Below are 21108 nucleotides of genomic sequence, written 5' to 3'. Positions count from 1 at the left end.
AAACTGCTTGCTGCAAATTTTTGTGTTGATTTGAATCTATTATTCAATCAAAAAAAAAAAAGAGGGGAACAAAAATCTTTGGCTTCTAACACTGTTGACTTTTGATCAATACTATCAATTTAAAAGGCACATCTTGATTTAATATTTTTTAATTATCTCTCACTCGATATTCTATATCCTATGTTGATAGTATAAATATGGAGAAAAGAAACAACAAGTGGCCAATCAATCCCTCTAGGGAGCAATCAAGTTGGGAAACTCAATTAAATGATCATCAGCCAATTATCTTTCCTATTTAATAATGAAATCTTCTTTCTGCCTACTATTTTCCTGTTTTACTACTTTCATATTTTTTATATATTGTATGCCCATATTAAATTTTTATCCCTCTCTTCCATTTATCTTTGAATAAACATTTAATAAATATGAGTTAAAAAATTACTTAGGAACATAGAAATAAGAAGATTGTGATATGAAAAAAATGAGAAATGAATATCATGTAAAATCCAAAAAATAAACTAGAGATAAACATAAAGCAATAATAAAATTAACACTACTTAGATCAAAAAATAGCTAATAAAAGAAAGCACAAAAATTTGGTGCTTTAAAAACATATGGAAATAAGAATTTGAAAAATATTTACAAGAAATGCATGAATCTGAACAATTTGAAAAAATAAAAAGATAATCAAATATGTATATATATATATATATATATATATATATATATATATATATATATATATATATATATATATATATATATATAAAGTAATAAAAGTTGTGACTCGGGGGAGCTGGTGCCATCAAAATTTGACCAGGATACATGCAGGCCGGGAGAGAGATCCATGGCCAGAGAGCCCCAAATCCTGCGAGCCCCAGAGAGGCAGTGCCTTCCCAACCCTAAAATCCGAAGGAGATAAAGAAACTCCAAGAAAACAGAGAGCCCTCCCAAGTTCACCACTCCTCCTTCTCTCTCTCTCTCTCTCTCGATAAAATTTCCCTTCCAATTCCCCTAGAGCAGGATAAAACCACCGTGGGAACCCCTCGCCTCCCCTCTTATTTCCCTCCATCCCCGAGAGGAACGCCAACCGCCGCTCCCCTCTAAACCCAACTGTAGCAAAAGAAAAACGGACATCGAGAGAAGCATAAAAAGAAGAGATTGAGATAGAGATTTATTAGAATTAGAGGAGGAAGAGAAGGCATATAGAAAGAGATAAGAAGAGAAGAATCCGAGAAAGAGTGGAACTCTCCATTCCCTCCGCCGCAAGTCTCTCTTCGCTCTATAATACCATCGCATCCCATCTAAATTCTAATCCCTCCTTCCCTTCTATTGAAGCACGGGTCTTATTGCAAACGTGAAACCCCCCCGCCGGAATCGAAGCGAGGGTTAGGGTTTCTCCAACCACCTTCTCTCTTCGCCTCTACTTCGACTCGACCATTGCTCCCTCCCTAGGGTTTCTCCAAAAGTCGCTGGGTTTTTTCTCGACTCTCGGTCGCTGGTTGCTCTGATCCTAGGGTTTCATTTCGGCTCCAATCTTCCCTGAATGACCCCTTGGATGGGATTAGGGTTCTTATTCTCTCTTCCTGTTCTTCTTCACTCTTCCCATCTTCTTTGGTTCGATTTCTGAACGATTTTTTCTTTTCGTTCGTTCTCTCTATCTTTTGTGGGGATGAGGGTCTTTTGAGGGCGTCCGTAGCTTTTTTTCCTCCCCACGAATTAGGGCTCATTTTTGTGATGACGATACTTTGATTGATTGGATTTCTTGGTGTGAAACGCGGGCGTGTCTGATTCGTTCGGGTGCCAGTTGGAGATGGACACTTGTCTTCTGCTGCATTCTTGAAGCCGTCCGAGGGATTTGGATTTTGGGCGCTGAGAGAAATCTCTTGCTTTTTTTTTTTAAGGCGTGTGTGTGTGGAAGAATACAACGGCGGGGGTGGCTTCGGTGTCCCAAGTGGATGCCGGGTCCTGGCCTCCATTGGCCCAGCTGGGGCTCGTCCTTCCTCCAAGGCTGAGTAGGGTTTTGAGCGGCTTCTGGTGTTGTACATGCACGATGATTAGAATTTAGTTTGGAGGTTGGATTATGGAAGGTGGAGGGTAGATTGACAGTGTGCAGATATAGCAAATTTTAATGGTCAGATGATGGTCTGTATTCGTTATGGAGCGAGGTGAGCCGACATTTGTTCCCGAGTGGTATAAAAGTTCTACAAGCAGTGCAAGTGGAAGTAGCAGTGCAAACCACCATTCTGGATCTTCATCGCATTTGGGTATTAAATTCTTGTTTCTTGCATTTATTTTACTGGTTAGTCGTTATTTATACTTGCCGTATTGCTTGAATTGCAACTTAATTTAGCTTTTGTTGTTTTAGATGAACACAGAGTTGGACATGCCTCAAGAAACAGATTGTTGTTGAGTGTGAGTGAGCATGATGCTCCTCGATCTTCTGTACTTCTGGATAGAAGCTCATTGTCTTTTCGCAGGAGTGCAAGCAGTAATGGGTCCATGAGCCATGATAAGGATAGCCCTTTGCACTCACGCACTTATGGTAGTTTTGGTAGGTGCCATCGTGATAGGGATCGGGAGAAGGATATCGACCTTCGTGACAGAGATAGGTCCCATTTGGCGGACAACGGGTTCTGTGATTATTCTGATTCATTCATGGGAAGTAGGTCTGGGAAAGACACTCTGAGGCGCTCCCACTCTATGGTATCAGGAAAACAAGTTGAGTCTTTGCCTAGAAGACTGGGGAATGATTTGAAAAATGGTATATTATCTGGGGCGAGTATTATCAGTGGCATCAGTAAAACTTCTTTTGAGAGAGACTTTCCATCTCTTGGGGCTGAAGAAAAGCCAGGGCCTCCAGAAATAGGCAGGGTGTCTTCTCCTGGTCTTAGCTCTGCCATTCAAAACCTTCCCAAAGGGATTGGTGGTAATGGTTGGACCTCAGCTCTGGTAGACATTCCCATGAAAGTTGGAGGCAATGGACCAGTGCCTTCTTCCACTTCACAGACTTCTGCAACTCCGGGATCTAATGCTTCGAGCAGTAGTACAGGGTTAAACATGGCTGAGACACTGGCTCAGGCACCTTCACGAGTTCGTTCTCCACCTCAGGTATCTTATTGAATCTATTGATTTCTGTGTGTAGATAGTTGTCATTTAAATTCATTTTTTCTTTATTTTTCTGGTTGCAGTTATCCGTTGACACCCAGAGGATTGAGGAACGGACTCGTATACAATACAGCAAGCTGATACCTGTGACTCCTTCAACGACTAAAAGCTTGGTAGGTACTGTTAGCTTACTATTAGCATATACATTGCATGGCTTGCTTATATAATTATTAGAAATTTGTATCCTTTTGTTCTGACACATTATGTATTTTTAAATTGGATAAACTTGTGTTACCTGAACACTTGCATGTGGCTCTAAAATTTCATGTCGGATACAATCTGATGCATATCAGACACTTGGATACTTATGAAGTTCTATGGTTGCCACCTTTAAAGATGAGCAGAGGGTTAACTCTTCTAACAATGAGGCGGACCCACCATTTTCATGTTAAAAGTGAGAAGTTCATTAGTTTTAGTGATTGGTCAAGGATGTAGGTATTGAAATAATTTTGCAAGTATTACTTTTTTTTTATTTTTCTTAAGTTAATTATGAAGTTTAATGAAAAATATGTATATTAAAAGACCTTAACAAATGATATCTTCTTAATGTTTATTCTTAATATTTAAACAAACAATATCAAAGGTGTGTACATATATATATATATATATATATATATATATATGTATATAATTCAATTAAAATTATAATTTATCTTAAGTGTCCTCATGTCTCCTTTTTCCTTCCTGCCAAGTTTGATACTTGGATATGCATCCAAATCCAATTCTTATATCTGTGTCCATGCAACGCGGACTTGAACATGTATGCATAATCTCTAAGAAAATGGGTATTCAACTAGGGGGTACGGCTTTAAATAATGTTCGTCAATATGCTTTTGTTGGTGCTTAGTTGGAATTTGTAATGTTCTTTTATTGCATGATCTGAAGAAAGTTCCCAATAATGTTTTATCCACTGTCTTGAGCACATGTCAGTTTTGTTTTTTTTTTTAAATTTGTTTTCTTGGCTCTATTTGAGGTTGTTAAAATGTTGCATTCTGAAAAGGAACTTTTTGGATAGCATCATGCATCCTATTTTAGCATAATTTTTTGTTTCTATTGTGGCTTTTCGATTTGAATAATAGGATTCATTTATTTTGTTGCTGATGTTTGCTGAAACATAGCTATCATTTTTGCTCCCATCCTTTTGCTTTAATTTCTACTTAGCGTGAAAAAATTATGTAATACTACTTCACAAAACTTGAGAATTTTACTAGCTGGCAAAAGTTTGAGAAACATAGGAGATCCTATTAAACTTTGTGATTTGGAAATGCTTGGTTGGGCATTATCAGTTACTGCAAAGTTAGCAACAGAAATGTGAGATTCTGATCGAACATTGTGATACGGAATGCTTGTATCTTTGTTGAACTCATTCAAACAAGAGTTTATGACTTGTGTAACTTGGGTTTGGAAGGTCGTTTACACTCGATACTCAGTTTTTTCAAAGTTATGAGTCTGTGTCTCTTTTTCTCCTTTTAGAAAAACTTACGACCACTAATGATTTCATACAAGGTTGGCGGTGATATAAATGATGGCAAACATTTGCTGATGATACTGAATCTTTGAAACCTGAAACTGAAAAATACTAAAATGGTTGAATCCTTAGCTTGAAGATTATTATGATTATTTGCTATTCTAGGTAGACCCAGTGGAGGGGAGTAAGGAGGTGTTGGAGGGTGGAGTGAAGGTTTGCTTGAATATTTGAGCAGATGGAGGGGAGATTAGTTTGATGGACATGTGGCTATTCCAATGTGGGGTATGATCTTTCAGGAGTATAGGGTTGTAGTCCTTTTATAGGACTTTGTTCCTTTTATGGAAGAGTTTTCCTCTATCGAGCTGAGTACTGTTGTTGTCGGACGGCTTTAGGAAAGTTTGAGGTTTTTAGGATTAGGGAGCAAACTTTGGTGAACAAATTCCATTTGAAGGTTTTATTTTTTTTAGAGAAGATTATTGGTCATTGGTAAAGCATGTCATTGTTCTGTTTGGTTATCAATATTAAGTGCAGCAGGGAGCTGAAGGTCGATGAACTTTAGTTTCACTTATAGCTACTGCTCTAACTTGATTATTTACTAATAATTGTTGTACCTCACAAGTCACATTAATTTGTTGACTGATAGTATCTCGGCCCTCAACTACCAAAGTGCTATAAATATTAGGCATCTTGTCTGGGAAAAAACGACATCCAGTATTGGCAATCGTTCAAGAACTACGATCTTTAGCTTTAGAACTGAATCATTTCCTTGTATCTGAGAAGAACTTCCAGATTAATAGGAAGGAAGCTTGATCTGAATGAATCAGAATTTCTATTCTATGATCGACCGGTATAAACATCAACAACTTCGAATTGGACCAGTTTCTCCTCAACAAATAAGGGCTTGGGCCAACAAAATCCTACCTAATGGAGAGATCCATAAAAAGGAAGGAGCAGATGCATGAAGGATCTCATATTCTTTTATGCAAATGGATTTTAATGTTCGCCTATATAGGCTAGAAGATGTGACTCAAGTAGTTTGCTGGATTGGTAGATGGAGTATGCGACCGAACATGGTGATATTCTTGATGGAGTATGCGATCTACATTCAACAAATACATATATATGTGCCTAACATGGTGATATTCTTGATGTGCCTTTGGCATGTTAGTGCGATGGGCATGTGGATCGTATGTAAGTGAGTATTAGAAGATTGTTGATGTTCTCCTTGATAATTTCAATTGAGTTACAGTTATCCTTGATGATCTTGGACCATGTCTGGTATGTAGTTGTTGAAGTAGTTGAGATGGCATGAATATGCTCAACTAAGACTTGAAGAAGACTTGGTTATAAGAATGCTGGACCATATGTGAAGGGCACTAATAGAGGATGATGGAACTATTTGGTGAGTTAACAGTGGAAGGTAATGCTAGGTATTCTGAGAACTATTAGAGTGTTTTTCTCGATTCCAACCATGGAGAATGTGTAATAAATGAGTGTAAGGATGGAGCAACCATCAAAAAGATTTGGGACAAGTTCACTCTTGGATCATCACGTGGAATAGTATGTGACATGGAGGCATTTTATTCTACTCCATTGGCTTGAATAAGTTTGATGCTTGTCATTTAGGAACTTGGAAGATAATTTTCTATTTAGGCCTCTCAGTGATATTTTTGCTGCTTATAAGCACTTCCTGTTAGCGCTAGATTACAAGGGTATCATTTGAACTATGGTTTACAATGTGAGATTGTATGCTTCATTCTGTCGTTGAGGCAACTTGGTTTCTTAACTTTTTTCATCGGGTTGGAAGTTCAGCGGTTTAGTAGCTTTGATTATTGGATATAGTAGATGAAGGAGGACGTTGGTAGTGGTAGCTCCAATGAACAGGAACTTAATTGGTAGTCTTGTAGGATAATGTTTTCATGAGAAGTTTGGAGAAGAGCTTAGAGAATTATATGACTTTTAGATACCTGTTAATCACAATTGGGAGGTAATTAGGGCTAGGATTTGCATGATGTAATCTTAAGTGAGAAAGTTCTGTGGAATTTGAATGTGTAATATAAAAGAATATTTAAAGGTAATATAAAAGATGTATGTAAGCCAATTATCATTCTTTAAGAATTTAAGATTTAAGATTTGGATGATGCTGTTGCTTGGAGTTGTATTATTATCTTGGATTTGGATATTGCAGCTGGAGGAGTTCAGTTGACATGATGTTCTGGTATGTTAGTTTGGTTTGTTATGCAGCTAGAGATTGACACATGCTATGCACGTGAGTGGAGATGTATGGCGTTCCAAGCGGAGCCTCATGAATGCTCTTTGGGTTTTTGTGTATAATAGTAATAAATTTGCTGATCTTGAGTGGTATTCTTTTTTTTTTTGTGAGTGTGTGTGATGACTTGTTGGGTTTATTATATGGATTGATGTGCTACAGATTTAATGGAGTATATTGGTGGTCAAGTGCATAGGGTACATTAGTTGACTAACTTATTGAGGTTTGTGATATGGGCATCATGTGAATGTGTTCATATGGAATGATACATTCAATGGATTTCATTAACATATACTCATCTGTTCTATTGTGGTGCCGTTTACAAGTGCCCCAATGATTTGGACGGTACTATTATGTACAGTGTGATTAAGAAATCATTTACATGAAGTGGATGGGTAGCTTTATTTTCATGGATATTAATGCTTTGCCTAGGCTAATATCAAATAGACTTATAATTCTTGGTCAGTATGGTGATTTTGTTGGCTCTTGTACATATTATATTTGACAACATGTTTTCACCTCTTAAATGTGATTTTCTTATTTGTATACAACTTTGTTTCACTGTCCAAACTAATTGAATAAACACTAAGATTAGGCTCTAACTAAAGACTATCTTGTTGAAAACCTAATCGAGATTGACTCAGCATAAATCCCTGTAAAAATATAATAATTTCTGATTTTACATTTTCATCTCTAGACGTGAACATCAAATATCTGGAATGGGCAACTTAAAGTTTGTGGATTGGTAGGGTCTTATTCTCTTATTTGTCATTTTGTTACCAAGCGTGATTTGCTTTCCATGATCATTAAACTTAGCATCTCATGGTTTGTTGTGTTCATGATCACAGTTCAGGTGTCTCTGACATATTCAAGTATCAACTTGCTATCTGCGAAGCAAGTTGAAGGGTTATCTGCTGTATTTCATGTTGCATCTATAATTGGAGTATCATTTGCTTCATTAGTTTAGCGAACATGTGTGTCTGAGATCATGTCCTCCATTGGATCAAAGTTTTGCATGTTTGCTATATTTAGTGTGCACCATTTATGGCTCCATTTTAGTGAAGCTTCACTCTTAGATGAGTGGCATACATATTCTTTTTAACCATACAAATAGTAGGATTCAAGGACAAAACAGGTGTGATCCTATATATGGGATTGTTATTATTTGGAAATTGGAATCAAGAAAGATCAGTTATCGATGAGATTATACAAAGCAGGTTTGCATCTGTTAACTGTAACTTTAGGGAATACGAAGTTACTGATGAATTTGGGAGGGTATTGGGCTTGACAGAAACAGGCTGGAGGGAGTTGTTCTGAATGAAAGACATCAGCAAATCATAGTTTTCATGTCCAATATGTGGATCGGACCCACAATTTGCTATCTGTATCTGAAATAAACTTCGTATCTAAACTTTATAGAAAATAGGCGCTAGTTGTGATCTTGGGTGGCCCTTTTGTGCTTAGGGCCTTGGATCACCTAGGGCCATTGTAACTTTCACCATTCTAGCATTTTAAAAGGACCTATTGCATTGTTATTAGAAGCTTCCATATTTTCTGTATGGTTGCTGCATATTCGACTTAAGATTTCAATTGTTTTCTTAAAAATATTTGTGCACAACATTTCTAAGGTACCTTATATCCTCATTGTTTCTGTAGTTGCCTCACATTTATCTTCTGCATTTGAAATGCAAACATTTCCTTTGGCTGTTGCTCTAAGGTGGGAGTGTAGCTGTAGGATCATTTGCAGACTTTTTTTCTGGTTAAACACTTAATGATTTTTAAATATGATGAGTATTATCTTGATTATGTATGTGATTCTATTGTTTGCATAATGATTATTATCTTTCAGATACTGATATTTGTTACCGTTGAACTATTAAAGTTCCAGTCTTTTCGAACATTGAAAGCTTCATTTGATGGTTTAACACCTTTTTTTATATTTTCCATGCAATTGTCGAAGATGTATCTTAGCTTAGAAATGAAATTTTGTGGGGCTCGTGAATAGGTTGTGATTTAGAAATTTGTTTTTATGAAGTTTCACATGTATGTGCGATGCATTTAATATATCCAATAAAGCTCGATTTATTTGAAATTCTAGTTACCTATTCAAATAATAAAGTGATATTTGCATATAGTTATGGTTGTCTAGGATTGAAGCCCAAATAGCAGTGGAGCATATTGTTATTGAACTTGATGAAATATGGGTTTATCTGTGTTGGAAGATAGCCACTAATTTGATTCATGAAGAGGATTTTGGTCTTTAATATTAGAAAATGTTACTTCAGATAGAGTCATGAGTTGAGAGAAGGATGAGAGGAACCAATGTTGTTAACTCATCAAGATTAAAATCAACAAATGCTTGAGATGCTGAGGAAGTTCTCATGCAGCTATAAATAGCTAGAATTTCATTAATTGTTGTATATGTAAGAGGTCTTCACTGTTGTGTGAAAAGTGAAGGGGATACTAGGATGCCTGTGATATTATAAAGTGCAGATCAGAATTCATGAGGAGTCTTAGTTGAAGACCATTAGTATGCATGAAGAGTCAACATATTACTCTATAGCAAGCTAGGTATGGCGTGGAATTTAAAGATTAAGAGAAAGCTAGGGGAAGGTTCTCTAAATAAGATTTTCAATAGACCAGTCATAAAATTCAGCCTTATGGCCATCTTTATTGATGGTAAACAATAAGCAATCATGGTTCTGCCATCCATAGTAACATTGCTTGCAGAAATTATCATGGTTTTCGTTCCAACTTCTTTTATGTTTCTTGAAGCTGCTAGGCTAAATGGTTTTTGATTTTGTGGTAAAAGCTTATTTTAGGTTATTTTAGGGTTTTGGGGAGTTTTAACTATAAATAGCCTGTTGATTGTACTTGAAAGTAGAATTGGGGCTTTGAGGTTTATGCTTAGTGAAACTTTAAGCTTTTTGGTAGGTTATGTTTTAGCTAAGGAGACCTGCATGTTTTCTTTCCTTTGGTTCTTGTACATATTCTCTTCTCTTCTTCTATTTGTTTTGTAAATCCTTTTTTCTTTTGGCATCAAACCGGAGCCATGGTTGCTTTCTGTATGCTTGGAGACATATATTTCAAGGAGAGTTTTGAGTGGAAGCAGAGATCGTAAACTTCATATGCATGTTTTTTTCTCCAAAAAGTGCTTTTGCTTATGTTTCCTTTTGCATTTTGGATTTTTATCGATTGGAAATGCATTTCTATGGTACCTTTTTGCTCCCACTTTCTTACTTTAATTTTTGCTTTCGAAGAGGCTGTGTGGGAACTTGTAATTTTGGGTACCTTTTTAAAATGTGGTAGTCGAACTATAATGTGGATGATTTTTTTAATCCATGTATGGACGGAAGTTGTTGGTGTGCTTGTATGGGTATTTCCTATTTGATTGTGTTCTTGGCTTATGCATAATGGTGTAAGCAAGATGATTGACCATAATAGCACCTTATGAGAACTAGTTGTGCAATATGTTTGTTTGTGTTGGTGGTAGTTGGCCACAAGGGAGGAGTATTTTATTGGCATTGGTAGGAACTCCAATCTAACCTTGGTTGAAATCAAGGTTCACAAAGTTGTCATCGAGAACCATGCTGGTACGTTACCAGTTCGGGATGGTACAGTACGCATCTCATACGAGATAGCCTTCCGACCTTTTTTCTCACTCCAGCAATGGCACTGTCCGAAATTGGGTAGTATGGGTTGGTACCAAGCGGTGCAAGGCGGTTCTGCTAGGTTCGGATTGGTACGAACCGATTCGGCTCATATACCGAATTGAACCTTGGTACCGTACCAATGCCTTATCAGTACGGTATGGTATGATTGGTACAGGTATAGGGCCCATTTTATTTTTGTATTTTCATAGTTATTATCAACTTCTGGGATAGTATAGGGGAGGAGCTGTTGTGATTTTGCGACTTTTTGTGGGCTGCTTAGGAGTTCAAGGCTTTTGATTTCCCTTTGATTCATTATCTTTGTGGTCTAAGTTCTTTATATTTCGTATTGCATGTGTTTGTAAGCTGGTGACATTATTCTTTCAATTTTGTTGTTTGGATGCAAGCTTGTTGTGCCCAAATTCTCACATGGCCTCTGCTGGCATTTGTTGCACATGATGATGTTGTCTCAATTGAGTCTATCCCTTTTTATGCATCTTTGTACATTCTCTATTGATTTACATCCGTGACTATGTTACTTTTGGTAAAGCTTTAAGCTTTGTTTTGTAAATTAGGTAAACTTTCATCAACAGAAAAACCTGTTAGAATACTTTCTGCAGTCTCCATTTTTGGAATTTTAGCTGGTTCAGGTCTTTCATCACTTTGAGTCCTTTGTTCTTAAAAGCTAATTATAGTTGGTGGCAAGGTTCGCGGTACCGATGGTACCGACGTACCGGTCGGCTCCGGTATCGGTACGGTACCGTTGCCGAACCGAGCCGAACCGAGGCCGTACCGATAGGGTACATTTAGCGACCCATCGTCTTTTTTTTTTTTTGGAGTTTTTTGGATGTTTTTACTTCCAAATGATTCAAATAATGAGATGAAGAACATAAAAAATTTTCAAATTAAGATGCAATCAATTACATACGTTTAAATCACTCTCGAATATCTAAAATCGGGTCGAATGGCGATGCTTCTCGTCAATATCTGGATCATCAGCATAATATGGAGGCAGATCAACCCATCCCTCTAACCAAGCAGCATTGTAGTCTTGTATGCTCAATCCTCGAGGAATGCGCGTTGGATCATAAGAACTCTCGGATCTCTCGCTGAAGCTCTGGCTCTGAGAGGTGTCTTGATAAGGGGCCCATCCGAATATGCCGGCACTAAAATCCGATCCGTAAGATCCTCCGGGCTGCGCAGGATAGTAGCTACCGGAAGATGACTCTGATGCACCATATCCATAGGCTGGCTGAGGCCGCGGATAATAGGAAGACTCGGAACTTGATACATCAATGGATTCGACTCCATATGGAAGGTCATCTGCAGCGGCATCCTGGCCTCTTGAACGACCTCGAGGAGCTCTTCTTCGATATGCAATGGTATCTGACCGGCCTATATCAGACGGCCTACCGTGGTCCGTATCTTGTGTAGCATGTGTAAACTGAGACTCACCGGTGTATCGAAAACCTCCCTCCGGCTGTGTCTCATAACTAGTACCATATTGTCCTCCACTTCCTCCATGGCTAGTAGATCCATCACCACCAGAATCTTCATCGCTGCTGGTCCAAGTCTCCTCCTCGACACTCTCCATTGGGGCCCTTTCCTTTCCTTTTCTTGTTTGTTGGGATTGACGCCCTCCTGATCGAGTCGACTGGGTAGTAGAGCGTCCTCGTCCTCGTCCTCGCATGAGAGGATCATCTCTCTGAACCGGAGCATCGGACCAGTCATGCGGTGACTGGCTCCCCTCTAGCCACGTCATATCAGCTGTAGGAGTGCGTGGAATGTTGCGCTCAGCCCATTGCTGTGGATCGACCATAGCCTCGGTGGCTATGATGCTGGCTGGTCGTGGAGGTGATCCCGGCTCATCAAGCTCGGGCTCCTGCTGCTGGGCCGCAAGCCAGTCGAGCATAGGATTATCATCATCATCTGTAAAAGTTTTATAGATGGGATCTGCATACTTGAGCTCCACTTCCTCTTGAATGCATTTTAGCCTCAACCGTAGATTGTAGTGCACATAAACTAAGTCGTTGAGGCGCTTTTGTGTCAAACGGTTCCTTTGTTTGCTGTGGATGAGGCCGAAGGTGGACCAGTTGCGCTCACAGCCAGTCGAGGAGACCGTTTGGGAGAGAATCCGGATAGCTATCCGCTTAAGATTTTTTGCGGATCCGCCAAAATGAATCCACCATTCAGCTGCAAAAATATTGAAGATAATTACATTTTATATATATAATGGCCTCATAGTTGAAGATAATTCAGATGCAAAAATGTCTTGCAGATTTGTATTGTACCTGGATTCATAGTTGTCTTGCTCACGACAGCTGGTCGTTGTCCAAAGCTGTGGCTACCCTCTCTAAATAATTTGGTCTGTGGAAAGAAGCTTGTTGTAGTATGTCAATAATATAAGATCTGATATATTTACATATGTTACTAAATCATAGTTACCTCTTCTATACATAACGCGGCGACTTCTGGATCAGGCTCCATCTTATAAATAACATTACGCAAAGCATGAAGAAGTTCATCATCCATACCAATTCCACTCTCGTACTGAAACCGGGGATTCAGATAGTATGCTGCACATAGATGACACCATCTTAGTATAACTATACAAATATATCAATCAGTATAATTATCAATATTATCGCTTACCTGCTAGATGCAAATCCCTACCCATTTGGGCTCCCCACCGCCGCTCAATGATGTCGATGTACTCCTGGGCATGGGCTACATCTGCCTCCATGATCTGAGCCTTTGCCTTCTCCATCATGTGATACAAAAAGCCCATCTGGGGATACCTCTCGCTATCCATGGCCCGCAGCACTTCATATAATGGTTTGATAGCCTTGACTATCGCATTGGCCCGCTGCCAGAATGACTGCCTGCTTACCAAGTCTTCCATCCTGCTTCCTTCAGTGCCGGCCTGGGCATATCTACTTTCCTGCCACTCGGGACTAACAAACATCTGACGTAGGGCTCCTTTCTTCTCGATAAGGCTATCAAGTGCAATGTAATTCGTAGCAAACCGTGTGACTCCTGGTCTAAGAATTTCTCCCCCTGCATACCTTCTCATTAATGAAAGAACCCAAGTATGGCTATAAATATACCTGGTGATGCGTTGGGCTATCTCCACCGTATGTTGCACCCTACGGATCTTTCCAATATCCATCAGGATGAGGTCGATGCAATGTGCAGCACATGGGGTCCAGAAAATTTGTGGTCGCCGCTCCATCAAGACCTGCCCGGCCAACTTATATTGCGGTCCGTTATCAGTGACGACCTGCACGATATTCTCCTCTCCAATCTGATCAATCACCTCCTCCATAAGTCTGAGGATGTATGAGGCGTTGTGCACCTTATCCGAAGCATCAACTGACTTGTGGAAGAAGCTCTTCGTATCACAGTATGTCAGAAAGTTGATGGCCCGCTTTGTCGGACCGGTCCAACCATCACACATCAGAGTGAGCCCATATGTGGGCCACTTGCTTTTATATGAACCAATCCAATTCTCTAGCTCTTCCTTATTGTTGTCAAGAAGCTCACCGTAGATGTCCCTCGGACCTGGAGGATCAACACCGGGACCGGCAGTCTGTATGGCAGAAATGGCAGACTTGTAGTATGTATTGTCTGCAGCATTTGCTGGAATGTGGCTGAAGTGGAACCAGGATCCAATAGCTCGCCACATATCCTTCTTCTTCTCCTTCTTCCACATTGTGTCTACTCTTTGCTGCTTCGAATCTCTTCTGGGGAAGGCATGCGGATCTACATCATGGATTGACGCACCTGGTGGAATCCCTCCGAAAGACTTCTTTCGGCTACCAAAACCACCCAGGATAGATGCAATCCGGCTACGTCCTCTGCCCTCGCCCTCCCTGACTGATGTTGTCCTTTGAAACTCTGGATCTTGTCTGCTTCCACCAGAACCGGCGCCCGACTCAAAAAACGAGGGCCCAAATCGAGCCCGATGCCTCGCCACCTCCTCCTAATTAAATTAAATTATATATCAACAACATATAAAAATTTCAAAACGAAATGGAATCATTGAATCATTTCCTAATTTTTGGCAATTTTTGACTTAATTTTTTTAAGCAATTTAAATGAAATATTAAAAAAACAATGTAGGGGAATTTTACCTTATTTTGTTTTTGCTGGATTTTCCTTCAAGAAAAACGATGCTCTCCGACCTTTCTAATTTTTTTTCATGCCTTTGTCTTTTCCTTTCTCTTCTTTTCCTCCTTTCTCTTTGCCTTTCCTTCACTTAGTCTTAACTCTTAAGCTCATGCACTTGTGGCTTCAGCCTTCAGCATTCGGTTGGCTTTTATAGCCAACCGTTGGGTCACTGTGGCACTTTGAAAAGTGCCACTGTGAGCCACAGCGCGGCACTTTCGAAGTGCCGCGCGAAGTGCCGCACAAAGCGACACTTTCGGCCGCATTACCGTTCTAAACAACAATTTAAACCTCGAGTTTTCAAAGTGCCGCACAAAACGGCACTTTGAAAACTCAAAGTGCCGCACAAAACGTGGCACTTTCAAAGTGCCTGAAAGTGCCACACTGTGGCACTTTCAAAGTGCCTCAGAGGCACTTTGAACCAGTGCTGTGGCACTATCATAGTGCCACAGCGCTGGCACCTCATTGCCAGCACCGAACCGGTGCGAACCGGCTCGGTTCGCATCGGTTCGATCACGTACCGGTGCGAACCGAGCGGTTCGCACCGGTATGGGCATGTACCGGTGCGAACCGCCTCGGTTCGCACCAGTACGTGATCGAAACCATCGGTTCCGACCCATATTGGGTCGGAACCGATTTCCACACTGGAACCGGACCGGTTCCAGTCGGTACCGGTCCGGTTCGGGCTGAACCGACCGGTTCAGATCGGTTCAGCAGACCCTGGTTGGTGGCTTGGTTACCTGAATTGAATTAGGTTATGGGTTTGATAAAGTGAAGCTATCAACAAGATTGTTTAACAACATACTTAGGAAATGGGTGTGACAACCTAGGTTTAAGCCTGCATCTACCTAAGGTTGGGGGTGTATCTTGATACCTCTCAGTGCCACTTGAATTTTTTATATTAACATTATTAATTCTTTTTCCATATTTAGAATTTAGATTCAAGCATCCATTTTAGCTTTATGTTGCATTACTCAGTGCACCTTGACAAGGTACTTCTTTCAAATTTGAAAGCACCAAATTGATTCATGCAAACCAAGGTATCATGGCTTGAATTTGAACATGGATTTATCTTCCTTTTTATTTTCTTTTGTTTCATGAGTGTAGTTTGAGTAGCATTAGTTTTTATTAAATTAGTTATTTGATTCTTCCCCTTTTTTGCAGTCAAGTCATTGTGCACTTTATTTGTAGTGGGATGAATTTTCAAGGAGAATGACTAGATTGAAGAAAACTTAATTGTAGCCCCCCTTCTGCTTGCACCTGTTGGAGTCTATGCTATAGGCTTTCCTTGGCTTGAGGATTTGCAGCTATAGTTATGGATCTGATGAGCTCTGTATTTTCCTTCTCATTTCTTGAAGTCTGGTTAAACTATCATGTCGATCCTAATTTTGATTTTATCCACAAGGATGGCAAGATTCAAACTGGTATTAGAACAAATCGTCTTGCTGAGCATGGGGCCGTGCTGTGTCTTTAGCATGTGGACGAGTAATAGTTGTGTAAGAAAGTGTCTATATTATGAAGCAAGGATGTTTAATCTTATAAAAGCTGAAGATGTGATTTGCTTGTGTGGTGAAGAGGTTCTGATCTTAAGGATGGGTAGTTTGCTTTAGGTTGTATCGGATGACTTGGGTATGATGGATGTAATGATAGACGGCTCAATATTAGAAAATTCTACTGACTAGCAATTGAAAATGCCTTTGAGTCCCTTTATAATATTATGCTAAGCAATCAAATTCTCTTTTGGTCCATTGACTGGAACTAGTGATGGTTGCTTGTTATGCAATCAGCTTTCACATTCTAGAAGCCTCCCCACTATGGTCGAGATAGAGCTCTTGTAGAATGCGAGAACATTATTAGGAGTTTTGCTTCCTTCTAAGATCAATTTCAATGTAAATACTGAAACTTATCTCAGCGAACATTGGCTGGAAGCTAAGGTTCGCTATACTGCATTGTGAATTGTACTACTTTATGCAATTCAATTTTGATGGTTGTGAACTTAGATTGAATATATAGAGACAATAAGGGAAGAAGAACAGGAAGGATATGAATTTACTATTTAAATATTCTACCTTAAAAAATGTATGACTTTTAAATTATAACCATTCCCACTAGGCTTTGCTCATATCATGGAGCTCTTTTAAAAAAATTAATCCGTAATTCCAAGTAATCCTTTTTGTTTGTTAAAATCCAGATTAGGTCTAATGCTTTTTAAATTGTAAATATCCAATTTCATACTAGATGCATGCCCTAAGTTATGTGATTTTTAATCAGCCTAAATGGGAAAGAATTGCTTAGCATATAATACGATATCCTTCTGGTATACCAGATTCATATCAACATGAAACAAGTTGAAATTGCTTTGTATCAAAAACCCACATATGTGATGTTATCGGAGAGTTTCTTTAGGCTTTATATTCCTAAGCCTACTCAGCTTTGAAAATTGATTGATTTTTTTTTTTTTTTTTAAATTCATCTGAGTGTTTGATGGGATCTTGACAGCAAACATGCTGTGATGTAAGAGTGGCAATTTATGACCCGACCCGCGAACGATCTACTTTAAGTAGGTTTGGGTTTGACATAAACGGGTTTGGGTTGTAAATAGGTCAACCCATCTAAATCTCTTTATTAAATGGGTTGGGTTCAGGTTTAAATTTTTGACTTGTTTAACCCATTTAATTATTGTGTTGGGTTATACCTGATCCGTTTAACCTGTTTAAAATTTGTTTAACCTGTTTGGAACCTGTTTAATCTGTTTCTAATCTATTTAACTCAACCTGCTAAACCTATTTAGATTCATTTAACTTGTTAAAAACCCGTCTAACCCATTTAACCTATTTAATAAATGGGTTATATGGGTCGGGTCGGATTATCTGTTTAATAAATAGGTTGGATTTAGATTTGAAATTTTGAACCGTTTAATAAACATGATGGGTTTGGGTTGATGAATTTTTGACCCAACCTGTATCCAACCCAGCCCGTATTTGACTTGACTTGGCCCGATCACCACCCCTACTGTAATGTTTCGTTCTGTGACTTGGGCATGTTCTACCTCTATTGTTTTCATTTTATGGAAGTTGCACACTTGTTGAGCAATGATTTTCTGGTCTTTTTGATCATTTTAGAGTCTAAGAATTCCATTGGAGCTGTTTCGGATAATGTTTATTGTTTTATTATTTCAAGCTTTGAACAATGGAGTAGCCTCACTCTTACTTGGATTCATATTCATGTATGGGAGTTTTATAAAGGGACAGCCCTCTTGTTTAGCCAGTGGATTATTCATCTGATATGAAGGTTGTCGTGATTGGCATCTAGGTTAAAGATTGGGCCAAATGTGGAAGCATCATTTCTTTTCGTTCTTCTAGGCATTGTATCATTCCTCACATTAATTTTCAAAATATGATAAGCCATCTGATCTCACTGCGGATCCATCTAATGAGAATTTTAATTATTTTCTATGCTGTTCTTGACGTGTTCTTTTTGTAGAATCTCGTGCCATGGTTGGTGTGGGAAATGCACATAGAGCTCCAGAATCTATTATCAGACAATCTTTGCAAAAGTCTCAGATTTGATACCCACTGAGGATACGTGGAAGCTCTGTATATAATGCGTGAAAATGCTTTATTTTGGTAATGGGAAGTGATATCCAGAGCAAAAGAAGAGGGGGGGATGGTGGGGAGGCAATGTTTATTGCAATGCAAAAAATAACTACCAAATAATAAAACAGAATCAAAGACAGTATGATACCTGAGCTCGAATCATGATTTTGGATATACAACTTGCTGAAAGATGCACAAATCCAAATGAGTTTTAGGTATTAATTTGGAGTAAACCAATTTTGTTAATTTCTAAACTGAAATGTAATGCAAAATTACCCTAGAGACATGACCACACTACATTTATTGTAATTTGTCAAAAACTATTCGAAAGGAATCCCTTGAAATGTGCTTCTAGTGTACCATATTTGCATCATTGATATCACACAAGTCAAATTTTGCTTGGATCAGGTTGCCAATCAAGTCCACAACTTCAAGCTTTAGCTGTTCCATTTTCTGGGCTTTATTCGATGAAATTGTCCAGAGTCTCAGCCAACATGCCTTCCATCGGAAACACCATTACTTTTTATAGCTTCTTTCATGAACATAATATTAGTTTGATTCAAAATTGAAATCTGATTTTCAGATGCTATGGAACTCTTGTTTAGCATTCTAAACTTTTTGATGGTGCTATTTCTTTTAGGCTCTCAGCTCTTCAGAGAAGTCAAAAACCAAAGGAGTGAGAAGCGGAGATCTCAGTGGTGCTTCCAAAGTTGGGCAGCAGTCATCTCAATTTGTCAATCTCACCCTCCGTGCACCTGCTAGAACAGATACCCAAAAGGTATCTCAGGTTGGGAATTTCCAAGTCCTCAACCGTGAGAGAAATGGCATATCTCCTACTGCCAAAGATGCCCCAAGTCTAATGAATCCCAGCAGAGTTGCAACCCCACTCAGCGGTGTTCAGACAACTTCAATTCCTGCACCCAAGAGCCCTGTTAAACCGAAGCTAAAAGCAGACAGCAAGGCCGGTTCTCCATCTTCTACTCACAGTTCCTTTGGGGAAAAAAGGCCTACTTCTCAGGCTCAGAATCGTAATGATTTCTTCAATTTCATTCGGAAGAAAACACCTGCGAACCATTCAGCTGATCTTCCTGAGCCAAGCTGTGTTGCATCATCCTGTTCGGCAAAGTTGGGTGAGCAGATCACAGGCACTTCCACTTCTGTTAATAAAGAACAGGGCAGTTCTGCATCTTGTTTTGATTCGGAGCGCCCGGTGGAGAATGGGGATGGTGTGACTGAATGTGGTGGCGATGCTTGTGAATTGCCTAGCAGGGCTCATCCTGACAATGACGAGAGAAGTTCATCTTCAGTCCCTGTTGTCCCAGATTCTGGTCCTGGCAATGTAGGAGAGAGTTCTTCAGGCCCTGTTCTTGCCCCAGTATTTGCACCTGACAATGTTGATGATTGTCCATCTTCAGACCCTCTTGTTGTACCAAGCGAGGAAGAATTAGACTTACTGCGACGACTTGGATGGGATGAAAATGCGGAGGGAGATGCTCTAACACCTGAGGAGATTAATGATTTTGTCCGTCAGGTAACTGATCCTATCTGAAAAGGGTTGCGTTTTTCTAATGGTGTTTAGCAGGGTTTTTTTTAATTGATTAGTAACCAACTAATTGTATATTTTTTTCATTTTTGTTTACCTTTTACAGCATGAGGCTCGGATAACATCTTTAAGGACAGGCCAGCGTGAGATTCGGCCATTGAGGATGGTGCTTCCTGATACTGGTCAGAGTGGTGTAGCTGGCAATCGTCTCGATTGAACTCATTTGAGAGGCGGAAGTGCGATTTTGCTGAACAACCACCGCTTCCATATCTGAGAGGGCTCTTGTTTTTGCAGTCAAGAGGTTTTTTGATTGACATCAGGAGGATTTGGAGTGCCGGGAAGAGTGTTCATGGAAATCTGCAAGGTTGAAAGAAAAGGAAGCTGTTTTTTCCCCTCTTGCTTCGAAAAAGAGATGTGACATGCGAAATAAGATGCATTGCTACAATCCTCAAACTCATCGTGCTGTCCTGCCATACTCTTGAGTGCTTTCTCATTGAAGCCTTCTCCCTTTCGATTTTGTTGGATCAATTGGGGGTTTAACAGGAAGGTAGATAGGGTTACCAGGGTACAAAAAAATTGCACAGTCCGGAAAGTTCAGAGCTTTTTTTGACCTTTTTGTCTTTTGTTTTATTTTCTATACTTTTTGCTAATATTCAAAGGAAGATTGTGGTGCTTAGTCATTGCAAGGAAAAACGATCATTTTTATTGACCTGGATCCGCTTTTACATGAAGGAATGCGGCAGAGGTGTTTATTGTATCTGGATGCACCGAAACGAAGCTCGTTAGTACGAAACGGTCGATTATCTCTCTTTGTTGTGTTGGTAGGGAAACAAAGGGCCCAGGCTTCAGGCCCTTTTGCTAGAGCTTCTACCGTGGACTATACCTGTCTTTATGTGGCTGTTGTGAACAGCTACAGCTTTGTAATGGGCTTTGAACCCTTGAATGATTGCAAACTACTATTGCTTTGAGAGGGGTGAGTGACAAAATTGCGAGCCATGTCGAATGTGGATGTCTTGGAAAGAAAAAAGAAGAAAAATATGTTCTGTAAAAGTTCCATGTGGCTGAGAAAAATTGGGCATTCTTGTAAGTTATAGGTTGTGCCGAACCATTGCAGAAATCCTTTTTAGAAACTGTATTTGAGGGGCATGCCTGTATGCTTGTATCCCGAACCAAACTTCCGGTAACTTCTCTTTTTAACGGTTAGAGTTGAATTGTTTAGTTCTTTTACGGGTGGGTCTTATCTAACT

At 39.4% G+C, this 21108-nt stretch overlaps 2 protein-coding genes across 3 annotated transcripts; one reads left to right on the top strand and one right to left on the bottom strand.

Moving 5' to 3' along the window:
• Positions 1–815: 815 nt before the first annotated feature.
• LOC103715244 lies at positions 816–21064 on the top strand. 2 transcript variants are annotated; one of them, XM_026807750.2, is made up of 5 exons: positions 816–2267; positions 2369–3093; positions 3192–3281; positions 18959–19849; positions 19968–21064. In XM_026807750.2, the coding sequence occupies exons 1-5, from the start codon at positions 2159–2161 to the stop codon at positions 20076–20078; spliced, it is 1926 nt and encodes a 641-aa protein (XP_026663551.2). In that variant the 5' UTR covers positions 816–2158; the 3' UTR covers positions 20079–21064. The 2 variants fall into 2 exon arrangements, with proteins under 2 accessions (XP_026663551.2, XP_008801035.2); XM_008802813.3 differs by having other exon boundaries at positions 818–2267; positions 2369–3111; positions 19968–20618.
• Positions 9712–14598, bottom strand: LOC120111552. Its single transcript, XM_039128829.1, has 4 exons — positions 13208–14598; positions 13001–13131; positions 12847–12922; positions 9712–12748 (listed from the first exon to the last, which is right to left on the bottom strand). Exons 1-4 carry the CDS (start codon positions 14265–14267, stop codon positions 11505–11507), a joined length of 2511 nt encoding a protein of 836 aa, XP_038984757.1. The 5' UTR covers positions 14268–14598; the 3' UTR covers positions 9712–11504.
• Positions 21065–21108: the final 44 nt, after the last annotated feature.

Source organism: Phoenix dactylifera, chromosome 8, assembly GCF_009389715.1.
Source record: "Phoenix dactylifera cultivar Barhee BC4 chromosome 8, palm_55x_up_171113_PBpolish2nd_filt_p, whole genome shotgun sequence".
Classification (NCBI taxonomy): domain Eukaryota; kingdom Viridiplantae; phylum Streptophyta; class Magnoliopsida; order Arecales; family Arecaceae; genus Phoenix; species Phoenix dactylifera.
This window is presented reverse-complemented; position numbering and strand designations above follow the sequence as displayed.